Source organism: Phaenicophaeus curvirostris, chromosome 1, assembly GCF_032191515.1.
Source record: "Phaenicophaeus curvirostris isolate KB17595 chromosome 1, BPBGC_Pcur_1.0, whole genome shotgun sequence".
Classification (NCBI taxonomy): domain Eukaryota; kingdom Metazoa; phylum Chordata; class Aves; order Cuculiformes; family Cuculidae; genus Phaenicophaeus; species Phaenicophaeus curvirostris.
The window spans coordinates 10,083,913-10,106,616 of NC_091392.1; the positions used below are offsets into that span (position 1 = coordinate 10,083,913).

Sequence of the window (22,704 nt, forward strand, 5' to 3'; positions counted from 1 at the left end):
AGGCAAAAGTTTAAGATATATTAAACGAAGTGCTAGTTTAAGTGTCAGATCAGAAACTGCATTTTTGTTTTCTATAGAAAAAGGTTTTGTTTTGCTGCTTTTTGATGTCTTGGACAGCAATAGTCATTGGCTTGAGGATATACCCGTTTCACAGAAGAGAGAGACTGAAAAATTCCATCATTTGACAGCTTCTTCTAATGGATAGAAAAAAAAATATCATATCATTGTCTTCATAGAGAATTGAAGACTGCAATGTTTAAAGGAAAAAGGTATGCAGGTAAATAAATTACCTTTATCCCTGTCACACACCTGCCCCTGCATTTTGAAGGATTAATTTCAACAAACAACAAGCTGGCAGGTAAATCACTATACACTAAAGTCATGTGCTCTTTCCTTCTTTTGCAGTAGTCAAGTTATTAAAAGAAATAATCATTTTCTGTGAAACATAAAATGAGTACATTACAAATAAGATGTGACATATTAAGTGAGATTTATGCCTGTTCTTTAAAAGAAAAAGAAAATAACTAAAAATAATTTTGTCAAAACTTTAAATTGTGGAAAAGTTTCTTTTCTATGTTTTATGTCATGTTTCTATGTTTTTATCTCTATCTATGTTACTACTTTTTTTTAAAAAAAAATTATTACTTTATTACAAGCCTAAGCTGGGCACAACAGAAGTAAGGCACTTCATTACTTAAGGACATGAACTTAAACCCAACTTATATGAGAGATGATTGGATACAGTTACTAACCTCATTCAGTAGTGACTGATGTCATCAGGAAAAGAATATATGTAATGGACCAGAGGTCTTAACATGTGTCCTAGAAGACAGTTAACGATTTCCAAACAAAAAGCTAGCCTGTATCCACAGACTGAATGGTAGTAAGAAATGAACTGTCCAATAGCCACAAGATCCTTCCAGGAGACACTTTGAACAGCTGCTCTGTGATATGTGTTCTGAGAATAAACCATATGCTTCTGTCTGTTCTATTGCCGGCATAGGATCTTTTCCAGGCAATGAGTCAAAAGTTAATTTGAAGTTTAACAACACAGGAACTACAATTATTTCACTCTTTTTGTATATTTTTAAATGAATATTACAATGCTTTGAATAAATTATGCACCAAAAGCAGATATAATCTTTCTCTTTGAGAACAGAAAGTTCAGTTTTTTACAAAGACTTAAATGATTGCAAGTGTTACTTTTTTAGAAGAATGGTATTTTTTTACAATTACCTGAAAGGAGGTTGTAGAGAGGAGGGCCCTGGCCTCTTCTCCCAAGTGACAGGGGACAGGACAAGAGGGAATGGCCTCAAGCTCCACCAGGGGAGATTTAGGCTGGACATTAGGAAAAAATTTTTCACAGAAAGGGTCATTGGGCACTGGAACAGGCTGCCCAGGGAGGTGGTTGAGTCACCTTCCCTGGAGGTGTTTAAGGCACGGGTGGACGAGGTGCTGAGGGGCATGGTTTAGTGTTGGATAGGAATGGTTGGACTCGATGATCCGGTGGGTCTCTTCCAACCTGGTTATTCTGTGATTCTATCATTCTATGAAGTTCTTCCCCCTTCATGACAGGTAGCCATGCAACACTGTATCAGTTGTTTTCTTTGTGCAGGAGAATCATTTGGATGAGATATTCCTATGGTTTCCCTTTGAAAGGAATATTCTGGTGTGCAGAGCCTTTATAGAGTGGCTGTTAAGCACAGTATCATCTTTCCTACAAATGCCTCAAAATGTTGATCAAGAGCCATCGATGTTCCTCATGATGTGTACACTCCTGTGGTGTCTCCTGTCCCAGAGGAAGTGATAGAGTGCAGTAGCTTGTATTTAGAAACACAGAATATTCTGGATTAAAAGGGACCTTAAAAATCAACCAGTTCCACTCCCCTTACCATGGGCAGGGACACCTCCCACTAGACCAGGCTGCTCAAAGCCTCATGCAACCTGGCCTTGAACGTTTCCAAGGAGTGGGCAGCCACAACTTCCACGGGCAACCTGTTCCAGTGTCTCACCACCCTCACTGTGGAGAATTTCTTCCTAATGTCTAATCTAAACCTTGTCCCTTCCAATTTAAACCATTCCCCTCTGTTCTGTCACTACATGCCCTTGTAAAAAGTCCCTCCTCAGCTTTCTTGCAGGCCCCCTTCGGGTACTGGAAGGTTGCCCCAGAACCTTCTCTTCTCCAGGCTGAACAACCCAGACCCTCTCAGCCTGTCCTCATAGCAGAGGGGCTCCAGCTCTCTGATCATCTTCTTGGCTCTCCTCTGGACTCATTCCAACAGTTCCATATCCATCTTATGTTGGGGATTCCAGACTGGGCACAGCACTCCAGGAGGGGCCTCATGAGAGTGGAGTAGATGGGGAGAATCACTTCCCTCAGCCTGCTGGCCACGCTTCTTTTGATGCAGCCCAGGATACTATTGGCCTTCTGGGCTGAGAGCATGCATTGCTGGCTCATGTCAAGCTTTGCATCAAACAGAACCCCCAAGTCCTTCTCTGCAGGGCTGCTCTCAATCACGTCCTGTATTGAAACTGTAGATTGCTCTAACCCAGGTGTGGGACCTTGCACTCAGCCTTATTGAATCTCATGAGGTTCACACAGACCCACTTCTCCAGCTTGTCCAGGCCCCTCTGGATGACATCCTGTCCTGACAGTGTGACAACTGCACCACTCAGCTTGGTGTCATTGCAGACTTGCTGAAGGTGCACTTGATCTCACTGTATTTACCATCAATGAAAGTATTAAACAGCACTGGTCCCAGTAGGGACCGCTGAGGGACAGCACTTGTCACAGATCTCCATCTGGACATCAAGATATCGACGACTACTCTCTGAATGTGACCCTCCAACTAATTTCCTTTCCACTGAACAGTCAAACTATCAAATCCATATCTCTCCAACTTAGAGAGAAGGATGTTGTGGGGGACAATGACAAAGGCTTTACAGAAGTCCAAATAGATTACATCCATCGCTTTTCCTGCATCCACTAACATGGTCACCCCATCATGTTTCCATTTCCTCTTACTCCTGTCCTCCAGTTTACCAGCTTCATAAAAAGAATTTATGATAGATACAGCCTTTGTGCTCCCCAAATGTCTGTAGCATGATTACTGGCCAAGCAATGCAAAATGAAGGAGAGGAATGAGTTTCTTGCTTCCTTCTGTAACTGTATGCTGGACAAGTGTACACAGTACCCTGGACAATATTTTAAGCAGGTGTAATTACCTTCATGGTTAATTCTGCTGCTGTTTCTTAAATACCAAAGCTGAAATGGATGGGAGAGTTCAAAACCGACATTTTAAACAATGAAGTTCAGCTGTCAGTCACTATTGAGTCTGTGTCAGTCTATTGAGCCATTGGTGTCTATCAGTAAACATAAACAGAGATCAATCTCAGTGCCTACAGGTTTTTTATAGATTTTTAAGTTACAGTCTGCTGTAGATGACACCATAGATTATATGTGACAGATCATTCAAAAAGAAAAGACATGTATCTTGTTTTCAAGTAGATATAAGTGCTCCAAGATTCTGATTTGTAGAATGATTTGTGATCTTTCAGAATGATAACCAGTGTGCAAATCAGCATGAAGCAGATGTGCATCTGACACAAATTAACACCCTTCTGTTAAACTTACTGGAATATATCTGAATTCCATCAGCATAGGGTTTGACCTCATGTATGCTTTAATTGCCAATAGCCAAGAAGAGGAATAACTGAGTAATCTTAATCATGTTTCTAGGAAACAACTTCATTTAAGTTAATTTCTATTAGACAGCTGCAAAACAATTCTCCCAAATGCAATACTGAAAATGTTGTAACTATCCAGACAACCAAGATTTTATATGGATCATCATGTCGTGTCTTCCACAGAATTGTATAGGAACAATAAAGCAAATAAAAATTTAGCCTGGATTTTATTACACCCATTACTTTTCATGCAACTTTCCAAGTACTTGATCTACCTTGGTTTTGTTCGCTCTGTCATGTTTCTTTTCTATCCATTCTCCAGGCTTTTCAGATTGCTTTGTCACAGATGTGGTATCTAAATAAATAGCTTTCATTTCTTCACGGGACTTCTAAGTCCAAAGGGAAGTCATTGATGTTTTTTTTTTTTTTTGTGGCTGACAGTTCTGTATCATACAGACAACAGAATGTAGTGTAAAAATGTTCCAGCAGATAAAGGCCTACCCACACCCTAGCATATGTCTGGTCTAGATAAGGCTGGAGGAGGAATGAGGAGATAATGTCTAACAAATGAACACAAGAGTAAAGTATGTTCTGTCATTTTTTACAGCCAGATAGACTTGGAAGATTTCATATTGTTTGATTTGATTTATAAGTTCTCCTGGTTTTAGCATAGTATTTTGGCACATTGCAAAATATTTCATGCTTATTGTTTCATTTCCATTCTTTATCTTAATGCTTTTTCTAATTGCAAACATCGAACCTTGTCCCCAGAAAAGGTCATCTTTATATTTCCTTGCTATAAGTGAGCCCCTGGGTTTAAATATTGATTTTGAAAGTATTGTTAGAAAGTGATGAAAACCATATTTAGGCTTGTGTTTTTTTCTTCCATCGTTGATATGTCTGTGCATTGGCTCATGGGTATAAAATACAATATTTAATCTTTATTTTGAGTTTCAAAGATATTTTCATTTTCAAAGTACTTGGACTTGTGTTGTAGCCCAAATCTGCATGTTGCAGATTAAGCCAATTTCAATTTTCCCCATTTTAGTTGTGTATAGTTTCAACTCCAAAGGACATAATATCCAAAGGTGGTAAGATGACCATGGTTTTCCAAAACCAGAATAAACACTGATTTTCAACCGCTATCTTGAAGGTTATGCCCCTGTTGGTTTAGAAATACAAACCATTAGTGGGTTTTATTATCTTTCTCAAAAATTCATTCAATGGAAAGTCTATTAAAAATTCGTGTAGCTCTATAGCTAACTGTGACAAGAGTCAAATTGCTACTGCTGCTCATACTTACAATTTCCTTTGTCAATTTGCACAAACTCATGTGTGATTACTGATAATCTGCTATGCATTTTAATTGCTTCTTTACTGTCTTTACTCATCTAATTAGACAGAAAAATGCTGTCATACTTTGAAAAATTAGCCCAGAGGAAATACTTATTTAGCACATGAACAGTGTTTGCACAGAACTTCTGGGTCACATGCATGCATTCTTATGCCTGCATTGAAGTTGTTGCTCCTGATGGGACTTACCTAATAACTAGATAATGTCAGTGTCTGTGTTTTGTGCTAGAATTCTATTTACTTTATAAAAGAAAACATCCCCGGGAACTTAATTTTCAACTTTGTGTAAAGGCAAGACTACCAGCTCCAGCAAAATCTTGATGTGATCTAAATTACTCAGTGTTTCCCTGCTCTTTTTCTTCTTTTTTTTTTAACCTGTAATTATAAAAAGTGTTATTGACATTTTATTTGGAAAGCTAAATCTAGTCACTGCTTAAATGCTGCAATAGTTTCAGGAAATCTAGGTTGTTTATGTTCTAATGGCCATCGTGGAGCTGCTCAGCAAAGTAGTAAAAAGAAGATAAGATTTCATGAAGTACTCTGTGACCAGAGCAACAGCAACAGCTTGACAGCAATCTGATCTCTATTCTCTTCATAATGGAGAAAAAAGACCCAATTTTAATTGCAGAGCTCAGGTTATGGTCAGCTTACTCCAGCAAAATAAATTATAGTTCTTCTGCTGCGTTGCTACTGTGACACAATAAAATACAGAAGAGGATAAGATTTCATAGTGATCTGAGACACATTAAGCTACGCAAGTTCAGCATAAATAAGTCTAATTGGACTGTCATGAATGCATCTAGTTTTTTTGATAAAATTCATATTTAAATAAAAGTACAACAATAGAGTTTAACGATAAGATCACACTATTACTTACTGCAGGGAAGAAATATACGAGGGAAGACCTGTGTATATGTGTTTATAGCTAAAGAATTATATATGCTTATAAGGAAAGCATTGTATGTGCTCACCCAATCCCCTATGTAGCTTATCTAAGATTTCGAAGTATCATAATGCTTATTCCAAACTCATATTCCTGTCTGGGCATCCAGTGAGTGTTTGCTCTGGAGTTCAAATCTGAGGTTTCACGAAGAAGACTCTCAGGCATCTGCTTTTATGAAATCAACAATTTAATAGAGGGATATAGCAACATGGTCAACTCTGGGGAGAGAGTTCGACTCCCCAGACAGGGGCTGACAAGAAATCCCTTGGCAATTATAACCTTACAGAACACTTACCCACCTCCTTATGGAATGGTTTGGTCCTGTGGTAATATTTGTGTCTGGGGTCTTCTTGTTCATTATGGAATTCCTTCTCTGTCTTTCAGACAAGTTGTAACCTTATCTTAATGGAGCTGTTGTTGATGATCTGAACCTTTGAAGCCTCTTTATTTTCCTGTTTTTCATTGATTCTGGAAGCCGTCTTTTACCTAAACCTGTTATGCATTCTGGGAAAGTTTTTAATTGGAAATTCCCAGCTTATGGTCTAGTGCTTCAGAGCAAGTCTTGCTCCTCCTGCTAAGAAAGCTAAGCAAATCACACAACGTTCTAACTCTAAATGATTTATTCTACTTAAAATGTCACTTATTTAGGCTAAACAGATAATCCCTGTTTAAGAGGAAAATCACCTGGTTCTGCAGTCCTTCTGCAGTCCAGGGAGGATACAAGTGGGTTTCACCAGCAATCTGTCATTGGTAAAAGATTTTATTGCATCAAGGAGCACCCTTGAGAGGCATCCCAGTGCAAGGAGAGATCATTACTATGTAGCCACGCTGCCCAGCAGGGAGAACTCAAAGCAGGCTCACTTAAGCTGTCATATTTATGGGATGAAAGCAGTTGAGATATGGACAAGGCTCCTTATCAGTGTTCATTGTGTTCTGCTCCTTGTGAGTTTCTTAGTGGAGTTCTCAGGCCAGCTGTGGGCAGGACTTTCCCTCCTCTGGAGCCTAAACCAAACTGCTGCTGCTTTAGTTAAAGTGGAGTGTGCGTGTGTGTGTGTGTGTGTGCACTCCACATTTCCTTCTCTGCTTCCCCACCTCAAGAAGCTGTAGAGAGCAATGAGATTGCCCCACAGCTTCTTTTGCTCCAAACTAGACAAACACAAAGTCCTTAGATATTACTCATGGGACATTCTTTCCAGCTCTTTCACCAGCTTTGTTGTCCTCCTCTGGATGCATTCAACCTCACCATCGTTCTTGAATTGTGAGTCCCAGAACTGCACACTATACTCAAGGTGAGGCTGTACTAAAGCTGAACAGAGGGGGATAATCACCAGTTTTCACTGGCTGATCATGCTGTGTTTGATGCACCCCAGGATGCAGATTGTCCTCTTTGCTTCCAGGGCACATTGCTAACTCATTGAATGATAGAATCATTTAGAATTCTATAATCATTTAGGTTGGAAAACATCATCAATTCTAGCCATTAACCTAGCAGAGAAAAGGCCAGCACCCACCTGACTACAACCTCCTTTCAGGTAGTTGTGGAAAGTGATAAAGTCTCCCTTCATTCTCCTTTTCTCCAGACCAAACAAAACCGCAGTTATCTCAGCTGCTTCTCATAAGACTTGTGCTCCAGACCCTTCCCCAGCTTTGTTGCCCGTATTTGTATGCACCCCAGCAACTCAATGTCTTTCTCATAGTGAAGGGCCTAAAACTGAACACAGAATTCAAAGTGTTGTTTCACCAGTGTTGGGTACAGGGGGAAAATCACTTCTCTGCTCCTGCTGGTCACACTGCTTCTCATACAAACCAGGATGATATTGGCCTCTCTGACTACCTGGGTGCACTTCTGGCTCATATTCAGACAGCTATCGGCCAATATCCATAGAAATTTTTTTACTGGGCAGCTTTCCAAGTGCAGGACTGACAATTAGCCCTGTTGAACCCCATACAGCTGACCTCAGCCCATCGATCTAGGCTGTCTAGATCTGCTTGTAAAGCCTTCCTTCCCTCAAGCAGATCAACACTCTCACCCAAGTTGGTGTCATCTACAAACTGAAGGAGCACTCCATCCCTTCATCCAGATCATCCATAAAGGTATTAAACCGAACTGGCACCAGCATTGAACCCTGGACAATACCACTTGTGATGAGCCACCAACTGAATTTAACTCCATTCACCACAAAACTTTGGACCCAGCCATCCAACCATTTTTTACCCAGCAAAGCATATGTCCTCCAAGCTATGAGCAGCCAGTTTCTCCTGAAGAATGGTGTGAGAAATGGTGTTAAAGGCTATACTAAAGTCTAGATAGACAACATATGCAGCCTTTCGCTAATCTACTAAGTAGGTCACGTTGTGATAGAATGGGGTTTATATTAGTTAAGCAGGAATTCATGCTGACTGGGCCTCATCACCTCATTGCCCTGCATGTGGCATGTAATGGCACTCAAGATGATCAATTGAACAGAACTTGTCCTAGAACGCTGAAGGACACCACTGGTGACCAGTCACCAGCCAAATGAAGCCCCATTCGCAACACTTTGAGCTCTACTCATCCCATAGCTGGACAATGTGTCTGGAAGTGTGTTGTGAAAAGCAATATCAAAAGCCTTGCTAAAATCCAAAAAAATTACATCCATGGCCTTCCCTTCACCCACTAGGCAGATGACATAAAGTTTCTAAGTTTTGGGCAATTTTTTGAATCATTGACTCACAAGCTAACTATAATAAATTAGTATCCATATTTGTTCGTTTATCAAAGTATAAAAGAGATTTAGCTGCATGACCTATGTTGTTCAAGTTCAGCATTGGGCTTTTGGGGGTTTGGATTGTCGGGGGCTTTTTTTCATAGTATGCTGAATCTTAAGGCTAATCTTAAGTAGGAGAGTAGGATCACACCCTTGGGAGATCAGTAAAAGCAGTTGCAATTAATTAGTAGTCTTCTGGCTTTGAAGCATGCTAAAAATTATTAGATCTTAAATGTGTGAAATTCCCTTTGAAGAGACATTTTCCTGAAGATATTTTGCATAGAAATCAATCCTCAGAGTTCAGAAAGGTGCCCTCTCTCTCTCATTCAACGCATCATGATTTTCCTTCTGATGGTTAACTAGTCCTGTGTCTTCTAAAGAAGAAAACGTTAGTTCATTAATCTCAAAATCTAAAATTGAAAGATGAATTTCAGGTTGCATCAAAATGGTCTGAGAGATGGAAATTAAAACTCAAATATTTAAAAAATAAATAAAAAAAACAAGGGAAAAAGAGATCTGAGAAAGCATGCTATTGATGACATTTTTAAACCATCTTCATTCAAGATGATAAATTGGCCAATGTCATTGCAAACAGAAGTAACAAGCTCAATATTTTCAGTACATATAGTCTAAACAGATTTCAAATATGATCTTTGCATGAGAAAATACATTGACATTCAAGAAATATTTCTTTGTCAGCCAGAACAGAGCACTTAAGGCTCACTGGGCAAAAAGTAACTCATTCATTCTGACTTCCAGGAATTGATTGTTTAGTAATTTAAGCTAAAATATTTCTTCTAGTGTTGTCTTTGCAACATACGAATAATGAAAAGTAATTTTCTAAATTAATACAAACAAGCTAAATTAAATGAATTATTCCCTGATTTGTCCAGCAACAAAAACATGTATAAAAACACACACACCTCAGTCCCATGGCTGTCCCTTAGCAAGTATGCTTGTGTAATACATAATGTCAGTCATACATTTGACTCTAAAACTTGCAGATATAAAATGATAAGCCTTTTCAAAGTGTCTGACAAGAAAATTCTTTATATGTTATCATGGAAAATAAATTGATTTTATTACTAGTAATACAAACATTTTAGATTTGCAAAATCAGAATGAATATCAGCCATGATTTTCAAAGGTATCTGGCATAGTTACCCACAGAATTGCCCCTGAAATCAAGTGTCTTGTACAACCTTTTATATGACAAACAACCTTTGTCATTCTATTATAATTTAGCTATCAGATGTAGAGATACTAATATAGTATATCACGAGAGAACTCTGATCCTGTAGACTCACTCCCCTATGTGCTGAAAAACATACAATTCTACCAATAGGAAGTCCATATATTTGCTGTGTGAGTTAAGAGCAAGTTATTGTGTGCTTGTTTATGCATGTTGTGCACTAATAATAGTTGACTGGATTTGCTGAACTTAATAGATCCCAGTTGTGAGCCTCAGATCTGTAGCACGTTAATGAGTCTTTCAACTGTGTTTGATCAGCAGTCCTCTGATAAATGTGCAGAACAGCCCACATTAATTTCCAAGTCTTAAGGATGGACTAAAAGTTAAATGCTTTTGTTGGGGTGTGCATTTACTGTATGCAATGAAGTGCTCATGTTTTTGAAGGCTACATTTTTCAACCTCAGTAGAGAACTTTTAGACCCATCCTTAGATTGATGGATTTGCTTTCCCTGTCAAGTCACAAAAAATAATTTTTACCAGAGCTAAAGATAAATTTTGTCACTGAAATAAGGTAATTCATTTAAAATATCTATGCAGTTTGTTGCAATTACACTGAAAAATTACTGCCCAACAGAAGTAATCTTTAAAATTTCCCATAGCATAGCCCCAAAGTGCTGATAACTATTATTTAAAACACAACATCTTTTCTATGTATCAAATCATTTGTGTCAGAAACAAGCCAAACAGTAATATGTTTAGTTAATCAATTAGCATTTATACCAGGCTTATAATTAAAGGAATGTTAACTACTATGTTGGATATACCTCGTAGCAAAAATTTAATTATATTCCCTATGCCTGTAAATAGCTTAGGTATTTAGGTGGTGTTAGTTTATGTTAATTACATTGGTCCTTCTACATTTTTAGTTTATAAGATTGCCCTCAGGCTGAAATATTTATACTTTTCCAATTTTTAATTTTCTATTAAAAGAAAGACAGACAACAGTTCACTTGTCAGGTCCAAAAAGGAGTTTAAAAAGATTTACATTTTTTTACATTATATTTGCATTACTTTACATCCCCATGTGTAAAGTCTTAAAAGTAGCCGAGCTTCCAATAGCTGCGTAGTCTAATCACTCAGCAGGTTTGGCTTCTTAAATCAATAAATTGAAGTTTAATTACTTAGCCATTACAATAAAGCTCGGAAAATCAGCCTTTACATTCACATCAAAGTGTGAATCATCTCATATGATATTTACTTTTTCTTCAAGGAAGGAATTTGGTTTTGTTGCATGGGAAGTATTTGTTTTTAAAAAGCAAGATAACATGAAAAATTGGCAATGCATAAGATTAGCTTTGTAAGACTACTTTTTAAGCTTTTATTTTCACTCTCATTGTTCTGTGGATAAGGGAGATTAGTGATCTGTTTCTCTCCAGCTAAAATAATCAGAGTGATCAAAATGTTTTCAACTTCTAAATTTTTTTAAAAAGGAGAAAACACATTAGATTTAATGATGCGTTACACAGACTGCTTTTTCCATTCCAATAATTTGTACAAACATGTTGTAAAAGATGTCAGTTAAAAGCAAATATTTAAGAAAAATAATAGCATCTGCCAAATACAGGTTTATGTAAATGTACATGCTTTGCTGCTGGAACTCAGTGATCTCTGTCTGTCTCCATACTTATGTGATTCTAAAAGCTCAGCTACTATAATTTTTCAGATAAATTGTATTCATGTTTTAGGTATGGTAAAGCTATCCTTTGAATCCACACTTCATGTGGATTTCTAGCAATTTAATGCAATTCAATTAATACTGCAAATTATGGTTTGCTTGAAGTAGGTCTGCCATGCATATAGTCACTTTGCAGTACAGTAAGGCTATCAGAAGAAGGTAAGATTGGCTTCAAAGTAATTTTTAGAGAATCAGTTATTTATGTGATGCTAGTCATACAGTAGTTACTCAAGAAGATCTTTTCCTTCACTGAAAAGCTCCTACCCAAAATTAAGTCTTTGGGAAAGTGGCAGATGGGACTGCAGCTAACCTTAATCTTCCAACCATATTCTGAAGTTATTGGTGACATCATTTAGTAACCTCAGAAGACTTGTTCTCTTTCTTTCTTTCCAGTGAATTATTCATTGCTTCATCTCTATTTAAAGTTTTCTTTATCTTTTGATCGTAGGCAATGGACTGGGAATCAGAGTTGTAGGTGGGAAAGAAATTCCAGGAAGCAGTGGGGAAATTGGAGCTTACATTGCCAAGATCTTGCCTGGGGGCAACGCGGAGCAGACCGGGAAGCTGATAGAGGGTAAGAAAAATGTATTATAAAAAAACAGAACCATGGGAATGTTGAGAGTTTGGTAGAATTATTTGTATAATACATTTTCTCTTGCACAAGAGATGTAATCTTCTGCAAGGAGTGAGGGGCATCTGAGAGCCCCTCTAAACCTCCATGATTCTTAAAGCAGAAAAGAACTAATCAAAGGTCATTTAATACTTCTGTAGCCAGAAAAGATTGTCATAATGAACACTGCTATGCTGTGTCATCAGTAATATATGCCAGCATACTGTCTGTACTGGGGGTAAACCAGAATGGCTAGATCCAACTGTGTATCATGGACATATTTCATCATATGTCATGGACATGTCATTTTGAAGATCTTTGACCTGGTTTGATCACTTAGGTACCTACGTTTTGGATTACTTACATTTCTTAGTTACCCAGGTAAAATGTATCACAGATTCATTTCTCTCTCTGTTACACGCTCTAACATTTTTTGACATTATCTAAAGTCAGACTTGTGTGAATTTATTGGAACTAAGTTCAGTATTCCAGTTTAAAACAGTCATCCAACCTGCCTCAACAAGCAACAGAGAAAATATTCATCAACAGGTGGACAAGTGATTTCATCTACCGTAGACCTCTGTTTCAAGAATGGAGAGTGTCTTCCTCATTTAATTCACTTTAAGTAGACTGCATTATACTGCACATCATTTTCAGGCAACTAAAGCTTGGTGAAATTAATTTGATTTAGTTATCATTAATTTTTCTAGAATTACTGCAAATGTGAAAAGTCTGTCTTATTACAATGTATTTCTATCTATAATGACATAAATTATCCCTTCTCTGTATAACTATTTTATATTTCCTTTCTTTTCATACAAATATCTATATCCACCTCAAAGGCCAGTTTATCCATGGACAAAACTGTAAAATATATTTTTAATTAACTCAACTAATTGTTTTTATTTCTTTAATAAAAACAGATATCCAGAAAAAAATAACAAAAGAAAGGAGATAAGTAGGAATAATTCTCCCAGCCAGAATTCAATTTACATAAGTTTTCTGAATAGCAACTATGCAACAAAAGTCACAACTAAATTAAAATTACTTTGCAGATAAAAAAGCTGAATAAATTGATTCAAAATGTATCCATAAAGAATAGTTTAAGTATGTTGTGGGTATTATAAAACAATGTCACCATCATTTGTGTTTTCGCTGATGCTTTTTACGTCCTTGGTGGCTTATTTCTCAGTTGTTTAAAATAATTTGTAAAAAGGTGCACATACACTGGTGTCAATTTTAAGTTTAAGTAAAGTAAGAAAACATCTATCAAAAAAAAAATCTTCCCTTTTCTCACCATAAGAGTTAATTCTGCCATTCATATTTGATGAGTAGTATTTCACTCATCAGATGTTAGTGTAGTGTCATTTATTGCACATGAACAATAACAGATTTGGTCTTAATTCATTGCGTTTTGAAGTAAGTATTTGTTTTGGAGCCCTCAATTCAAAAGAAGTAGGTCTTTCATAACTGTGCTAGATGACACGTGCATTGTTTCAGTACCAAGCAGGTGAAGAAGAGGATGTGATTATTGAATATTTCCCAGAAACTAGACATTTCCAGAAAGAGGAGGAGCAATTACTGCCTGGAATTACCTCCAGTCTTTTGGTTTCTCTTCTCAGGAACTTTTTTGGAAATTGAGGTTTAAAGAAGTTCTTCACTCACCATATAGGTATATTTTAGCAGTGATCAAGAACATCTTGGATTTAAAATAGCTACAAGAGAAGTTCAGACCTGGCAGTTTGCTTTTCTGTCTGTTGATGTGATGTATTTTGAAGGTTTATTCATATTTTATGGAAATATTTGCAGGACAGTAAAATATTTATTCCTTTGTTTCATTCTCCTGTCATATGATCAGGATCTGGCCTTTATAAAAGTTGCCTAGACTTCGGTATGTTACATAAATCAACTCCATTAAAATCACTGTACTTCTAATCTGTAAAATTTGTCCACACAATGTCCCAAAGTGTGTTTTACTACTGATGTGTTAAATGTTCTGTAAGAGAGAAAAAACGTTTTCTGCAGAATGTACCATACAAGCCAAACACTTCCACTTACTGTCATTTACCTTTTAAATCTTGCTTTTATATCTATTTTGGTTTTATGTAATTTTAGATGGCTATCTTAGATCAACAAAGAATATATGGCTATTTCACTGTTTCTTTTGGTTTTTTGCTTTAGTGGAAATACAGCTGATGTACATTTAATCTCTACTCTTCAGAAGTGCTAAAATCCAGTGAGATCTTCAATCATTCTCATATTGATCTCTCTAAATGCAGCCAAACTGCTAATGTTATCAATACTGCTGATATTCTTGTGTCTGAAAAGAGAGGCTACCCTTTATTTACGTTCCAAGTTATTTGCCGTCTTTCACATCACATACGGAGAACTTTATATGTCATTATTTGTGCATGACAATCGTATATTAATAATTTGTTTAATGATCATGAGTCATTTTTTCTACTAAATGCTACGCCACTTCAAATTAGAGTATATAGATAGTCATCAGCTAAACATATACTAATGCCACTGCAAGCTAGCATCTTCAATCAATAGCCTTTCTAAGAATATGATTCACTGCAAAAACACTCCCACCAACTTAATTACTTCCTCTGATTCTGAAAATAGAAAACACTGAGTCAGGTCTGAGATTCCTATCAATAGTGTAAAGGAACAAGGAGAGATTTACTTTGGTTATGAAGGAAGGCAAATTTCTACTGGCTGTCTGCATTGCTGCATCTATGGAGAAATGACACACTTTAAAACAGATAGCGTTCCTTTCCTTAGGGAATAGCAATCCATAAAATTTTGCCCTATTTAAACAGCTTTGGATGGGTCTTAGTGCTGAAAAGTTTATTTATAGTTCTGACTAGCAAATACCAGCTTTCTTGATTCTCTCACCTTAAATTGCTTTTAGATGTCAAAAATATCTCTGATTCATCGCTCCCTGGCATTATAAAAACTGGAGGTGGAAGACTCATTCCATTGAGCTCATCAAGTGCAGGGACTGTGTCAGTTTGACAGACATTTCTGTGCTCCCTCTTGTGTTGACAGAAACATTTTGGTTATATTCCACCTGATAAATCTACTGTGTGTATGGCATTTTATTCTACCAGCACTTTTCAGAAACAGAAGAACCTAGAGTAACGAGCAGAAATAAAGTAATAATGTTTGTTACCACCTGCTGTAAATTTACTGGATGCCCTTGGCATTCAAATTTTCTCATTGTATCACTTCAGTAGTCTGACTAGAGGACCTGGGAACTGATGAACCATGGCTGTCCTTGTTCCATGCTTTCAATCGGCAAGACATACTGTGTTGCAATGCTTAAGTCAGCTGACATTCACAGGATGAAAAGATTCCCTGACTTCCAGCCTCATGGCAATTCTAGGGAAGATGCATGGTCTAAAAGCTAATAGTGAACTTGATTTGTGGCGATCCTACTGCATTTGCTGATGCTCCACTCAACAGAAACCATGACACTGATCAGATTTTTATATATAAAGCATATATAATATGCTTTATAGCATATAAGCATATATAATAATATAATGTTTCTAGCATAACACAGGAGGATGCCACCTACCTTATGAGTCACAGACCTTTACTGTAGAATTTTACTATGTAAACAGTCCATGCTAGCAAAAAGGCATGCTATTCGATTAAATTCAGTTTAATTTTGCATTTTATAATTTAATAAAATATTCATCATACAGGTATATTTTAAGTTTTCCTATCCTGAAGCTGTTCCAGTAATACTATAAAAAAATTCCTGATGCGTGTACAGACAATGAAAGATAATGCCACCCTGTTAAAGTTGTTAAGTACATCAAAGAAGAGAAAATGCTCTGCCATTTGAGAGTTCTATGGTAGTTAATAGTGCCCTACCCCTCTCCTCTGACTAGTCCTTAGGTACTTGTTTTGATCTAGATGAATAATAATTCCCCTCAGGTTGCAAGAAACATTGCTCTTCAAAGCGCCATGAAAGGTCCTCTAAGAAGAGCCACTTGCAGCCTAATGGCCAGTACCAAGAGTAGGTAAAACCTCAAGCATGAAAGTCTGAAGATTGACCACGAGTTCATAAATGTACTCAATAACTTTTAGATTTAGATTCAACTGCTAAGATGCAGATGATCAGTTTTCCAGATTGGTTGGTTGCCTCTAACTGTGCTGGAAGTTGTCCAGGCCACATGGCTAGTTTCCCTCGGGACAGTATTTTGAATGAGTGAATCCTTATTGAGAATGTCAGAGCCCTCTTTCATCTTTAGAAAACTGTGCAATCTCAGAACATTAAGATGCCTTCAGGAAATAAAATTGAAGTCTTTCCATTCCTCTTATCCATATTTATTCAGTCTTTACCTTCTTCTATAGAGAGTCTTACATATTCTTGCATATTCAAGTGTCACAATTTCCTTTTGTAAGAACACCTTCGGTGCAAAGTTCACTGTTTATTCTGCAAAGTACTCCCTGGGTTCTGGGCAATAACTTCTTTGATTATAGGCAGCTTTCTTCCTCCTCCAGGTCAAAGTGCCAACTTCCAGAAGCTGTTTCACCTTAGCCATGTCTCAGGAACATTCCTTCATATACTTTCAGATCATAAATTTTCAGTCGTAACTTTCCAAGTTTTTAAGTCCTTGTCATCTTAATTCATATTATTTACTAGCATTGGAAACACTTGATTTAGGTCCTCTCAGTGGGGCATGCCACTGGATTATTGACCAGATCGTGAAAGGAGCAGAAAGAAAATGTTAAGAATATTTTTTAATTCAGCTTGTTTGAAGCACTTTTGGGCCAATTTGGATAGCACCAAGTTCTGAATAACAAGACCAGACACACTGTCAGAAGGTCTTTTGTGAAGGCACGGCATGTGTAATGGCTGTCTACGTTACCAAAACTATCTCTTGTAATATCATAGACATGTTTTGGATATTGCTTGGAAAATGGAATGTGGCTGGAATGGTTATGGGACAAAAATAGTTGGAAAACCAGAACAGAAACAATAAATCATTATCCTTCCCCCTACTCCTCTTGCCACTCTTACTTCTTATCCCCGTGTTATAGGTGGGTTCAAGTGGAACAGTGTGATCTTGGTCATCTATTGGTTGGAAGTGCGGTAGGCTGGTTTTCCTGAGTTTAATAAGACTGTAGTGAGTGCTGTTCGCTGTTTAGCCAGCTAAAATTAGAAACATTGATTGGAGCATCACAGTGAAAAGAGATTTTCCAGTCCCCATGAAGCTAGGAACAGTGGAGAGCAAACATCCCTTCTTGAGTCCCTCTGGTAATTACATTCCTAGCAGAACGTAGATAGCATGTTGAAGCTGTAAAAATGATGAGAATAAATTGACAGGAACACAATAAAGGAAAGAAAAAATCTGAAAATACTTTGGATCAAGTCTTAAATGAACAGAAACAGTGTTCCCATCCTGCATTTCCATTTTGCAGTTTGACTGCTTTAATCTATTACTGCATCGGAGAAAACAAAGAATTAACTTTATCCTGTTTGCTGAGCATTACTCTTGGTCATTTATTGTCCTGTCCATGATTATTCTGGGGGGTTAGAAGAGAGGAGACCTTGGTCTCAACATATCTCATAGGTTACAGGCTCAGGTTTATCTGCCCCCGCAAAAAATGACTTTATGGAAAGAAGTGTGCTCAAAATAACAATCACTGCCATAGCTCAATTGAAAGCTTTGCCCTAAAGCTCTTTAGAAAAGATTTAACCTAAACAAACCCCTAAATGCCCCCTATCAGCTGTAAATCTTCACTTGCTTAGTTGTGGTCCGCTCATCCATATACTTATATGTTCTGCCTCAAAGTTCTTTCAAATAAGTAATAATTAATAAATGTACAGTGTGATTCTTGCTAAGTGTGGCAGTGGGCATTCAGCATCTAAGAAAATTACTAAGTTTTAAGAAACTATTTTTTTAAAAGGAAAGTCTACTATAAAAATATAGTAGAAAGCATCTGACTTAGATGTTGCAAATAATTTATCTGATAGAACGAAGCAAGGAAGGAAGAAAGTTTTCTCACTCTGTTTTAGCTATTTCATATGCAATCCCACTGATAGCGATCTCAACTCCGGTCTTAATATGGAAAGGAGATGAGTTGTACTGAGAGTTCAGTTTGGCCCTTTGATGAGGAAAAGAGAAAGGAAAGCCGAATCAGAAAAAGGAATGAGAATTGTTTCATCGCCTGAGTGGGGCTTACAGGCAGAAATGGCGGAAGATTGAGTTGCAGTATGGACATGTGACATGGAAATCTGTGACTTCTGGTTACGGTAACACTGTCCACAACTTTATTTACTCTACCTGTTTGAGGCAGTTGAAACACACTTAGGAAACAGTACTTTTCCCTGATTCACAAAATAGGGCATCTGCTTTATGGAGATTTAGTTTAATTTTATGGTGGCAGAGTGAAACAACTGGATTTTTGCAAGGATACTTCATCAGAAAACTTCTTGGATACCTAGATTATCTGTTTTAATGAGACAAAGCAAGTAATATGAATTTGTAGTGTTTCTGCCTAGAATTTTAACTGCTGTATATTTAATTTTCCTGCAATAAAAATAAACACTAAAAATAGCTATGAGAGGTAGCTTGGACCTAGGAAGTAGAAGAGTAGCTGTATAGACTGGGATTTCAACATTTTTTAATGTGATCTAAAGCAGAAAATAAGAGAAAACTTATAGGGCACTTATAATTTTTTTAAAGCTATGAGAAAGAGGCATTAAATTAATTCATATTAGGACCAGTAAAGATCTGGAATTTTGTATACACAAGTTACAGATTTTTCTGCAGAGAGCATGCAGAAAGGTCAGGCTAAAAACAATCATCAGTTTGTTTAAAACAGAAGTTGTGGAAGATCACTGGTAAAAGTGTCATTGGTGTTATAACTAGGTTTCAATAACATTCTACTAAGATTGCTTTAGAAAACATGCTAGCTATTGTAAAATGCTTATGTGGAGCTATAAAATTAATAATTATCAGAGACATTGCTTTCATTATTATTCCAGAATTTGAAGAATAATTCTTGTTAGGAAGAAAGTCTCAGTGCTTCTTGGAAGGAGTGGCTCCCACTAGGACTATACAGCTCTCCACTGTCCTCAGGGATCATACTCATCATAGGTGCTTTGATTTTCTCTCTCTGATACTGACAGATGTCACCTGTCCATGTTGTCCCAGTCATTCCCTGCTTACTTTTCTTGGACAGTTCTGGCTATATTCTGCCACTTTGAGTAGTATTAAGGTTTATTTGTCACTATAAAAGAGTTTAGTTCCTTCTTTCATTATTTTTAATACGGTCTGTCCATTCTTACATCAGAGACGTGGTTGCAAGTCCAGACATTAACCACTTAATACTGTGTAACTATTAAAATCAAATCCATGCAGATTTGTTAGAAGAGGCAAGTGTACTTCGTATTTCTGTATTCCCAGTACACACTGGCAGGGGTGACAAGGAGGAAGCTGTGGCTTTTCTGATTTGGCCCTTGCTGAAAGGAAAAATTTAGAGTGCAGAGACAGCTCTGTGGGCACAGAGGTGAGTCTCAGCTGTGGAGATGGTTTTAGTTACTGAGCTCAAGATGATAAGGGATAAAACTACAGCTTTAGTCAAACAAAAGTAGTCTCTTTGGAGTTGTGAGAGACAGACTAGGTTCTACATACTCTAGATCATGTTATTCCTAATGCATAGGCAAATGACAAAGACTGGGAGACACTTAGAAACCATGCCTGCCCATTTGCATAGCAACTGCTTGCTGTGTGCTGAAAGGGATTTGAATTTCAGCTTGAAGCATCAAAAATATATTCTGGTGTTGCTCTGTTGCTTGTCTTCTGTCTTCAAGGACAGGCTTCTATGTAGCAGATTTACAAAGAAACCATAAAAGGTAAATCCTTCCAAACTTAAATTGAGGCCATTTGGCTTACTAGTGGAAGTCATGAAAAGCACCCTTCTTTTCTGATCAGCTTTATAGGGAACTTAGGAACGTACTTCAGGAAAACAACAACTTATAATTTAGATGCTAAGTGCCTACATTAGGCATACTGTAGCACATCTCATAAAACAAAACCAAGAATTATTTTTGTCTGTTTTTAAAGAACGATATGTGTTTGGGCTTTGCAAGAAGAAAAATATTATTATGGCATGAAAAAATCTTTTTTCATAACTACTGAACTGTGGGTTTTGATAGTGACTTTGCAGTCAACTGGGAGGCTAAAAATACCGTAATTCTGCTTCCTCTTGTGCAAACTATTGTAGACTGAAACTAGCAAAGTGAGGGCCATCTTGAAGACCAGGTTAAATGTAACTATGTCCTTATGGACAATTTCCCCTGCGCTGGGATTCCAGAAAGTTCACTAAAACATTTTTGCATCTACAAGTAGCAATTTTAACCTTTAAACCCATTCCTGAAATTTGCATTTCCAGGAATATTAGGCCATTCTTGTCTGAGTGTAAATTTTTTTATGGTAAAATATATCCAAGATTCAAGGCACAAGATGATTTGTCCCCAGTCAGGGTTTGTTCTGCAGCAAGCCAGGTAAACAAATAACCACTGTTGCTGCAGTGTTGGAGGCAGTGTGTCAGGTCTTTGCAAGAGCCACTTCCCAGATGTAAGGAATTTCACAAACAGCAAATTTTTCTGACAATGAAACTAGATACTGAAAAAACAGACTCTTAATCATCTGTTATTTCAAAGTAATTTCTAGATAGTTGCATGCATGTTTCATTCTTCCAGCACTATCAGAAACTATATTAATAATTAACAATTTATTATGAAGAAAAAAAGGACTACTGAAAGTGGGTTGTCTAAAAGTAGAACATTATCTTTTAGGTGGATTTTGACCAAGGTAATATATAAGACTTGGACACAAAGCTGGAATTTTTGATCATATAACTTCACTTCAGTGTTTTAAAGTGTGACAAGGTCACATAGATAAAGCCTGTGTTTTCTACAAGTACTTGGTAGTAGACAGAGAGGAAATAGGCAAAACCAAGATATGTCTTTAATTGCTTAAATGAAATCAACCAATTACTAGAGGTACTTGAGAAAAAGAAAAAACCCAAAAGTATGTAAGCATGTTATTCTAGGCTTTTACAAAGTTTTCTAAATAACTTCTGAAACATCTGCTATCAGCTGTTTCCAGAGGAGATGCTGAACTAAGCTGTATTGTGTTCTGACCTAATCTGATCTGACAGTGGTTTTATTATTCAATTGAAAGAATAAAGAATCTGGAAGAACAATAAATAATGTTCTGCAATCCATTTTGCAACATAGTACATTACAAAATAGTAGTATTATGTAAAGTAATACAGAAAATATTTTGGAAATCATCTTAAAGAAAGAAAAATTGTATGAACATTCTCAAAGCACTGCATAAAGACTTTATTTCGAATTTCTTGAATAATGTTCTGTTCCAAAATGTTATTAGATCATCCATAAAATATGGCTGGGAAAATCTCAAATGGGAATCTTCGGATTTCTTTGAGATGAAAAGAGTTGATTATATCATTCAACAGAAAACAGAGTAATATATTGATTAAAAGTTACTTTTTATCCAGATTACTCATTTTGACTTCAGCGCACATTTGAGGCTTACCATGAAAGATTAGATAGTCACTTCGCATTTTCACATGAAAAGACTAGAAAAAAACCCACTGAAAATACACTCGTAATGATAGAACTTAAGATAGGTGGATGAGGTGCTGAGGGGCATCGTTTAGGGGCATGATATGAAAGGTTGGACTTGATGATCCTGTGGGTCTTTTCCAACCTAGTGATTCTGTTATTCTGTGTAATTGAAATTGAAGATATTGAATTGCAAATTATTAATGACTAAAGCTTGAAATAATTTTATCAAGAAAAAAAGGTGAGTATCAAATCTTATTTGTGTTCCACATTACAACAAAACAAAAAAGTTTTGGGAAAAAAAAATCTGTTAGAAAAATAAAAATGGATCTTTGGATTTCATTTAAAGCTTTATGCAAGTAAATGGTAAGAGATCTTTTCCCACTTTGCACTGTTTCTAATTTTTAAAAAAATACTGATTGAAATATTGTATGAAAAATAGGAAGGTATATTATGATTTTTTCCTGTATAGATCCTAAAATATTTGACGCAGAACATGTTGAACTCTGCATTATTTGTCATTGTTTATAGTGCGGGTGCCTGAGATCCAAAAGGAATGTAAAACTCATATCTCTCTGAATTGAGCAACAAGAAGAATTCTATTTAGATCTTTGGACTTTATAGTCCATTTGAAAACTTCTGAAATTACCTTATAGGTACAGTAATGTGTTCTAGGTAACTTCTTCAAGTGTTTTTGTTAGGTTCTTAAATCTTATAATTTCTGGAAAAATAGAATCAGTCTTGATTTGGATGGTTATAAGGGCAGAGTACTGATTATAAAATACAAAGCTTGCAGACAATTGCATTCAACTCCA

General features: G+C 36.7%; 1 protein-coding gene across 1 annotated transcript in view; it reads left to right on the top strand.

Annotated features, from left to right (window-relative positions):
• Positions 1-22,704, top strand: part of PCLO (piccolo presynaptic cytomatrix protein) — a 356,197-nt gene that overhangs the window by 228,994 nt on the left and 104,499 nt on the right. The window contains exon 10 of the mRNA XM_069850050.1: positions 12,106-12,231. Coding sequence (XP_069706151.1) covers positions 12,106-12,231 — 126 coding nt within the window. The remainder of the gene's footprint in view (positions 1-12,105; positions 12,232-22,704) is intronic.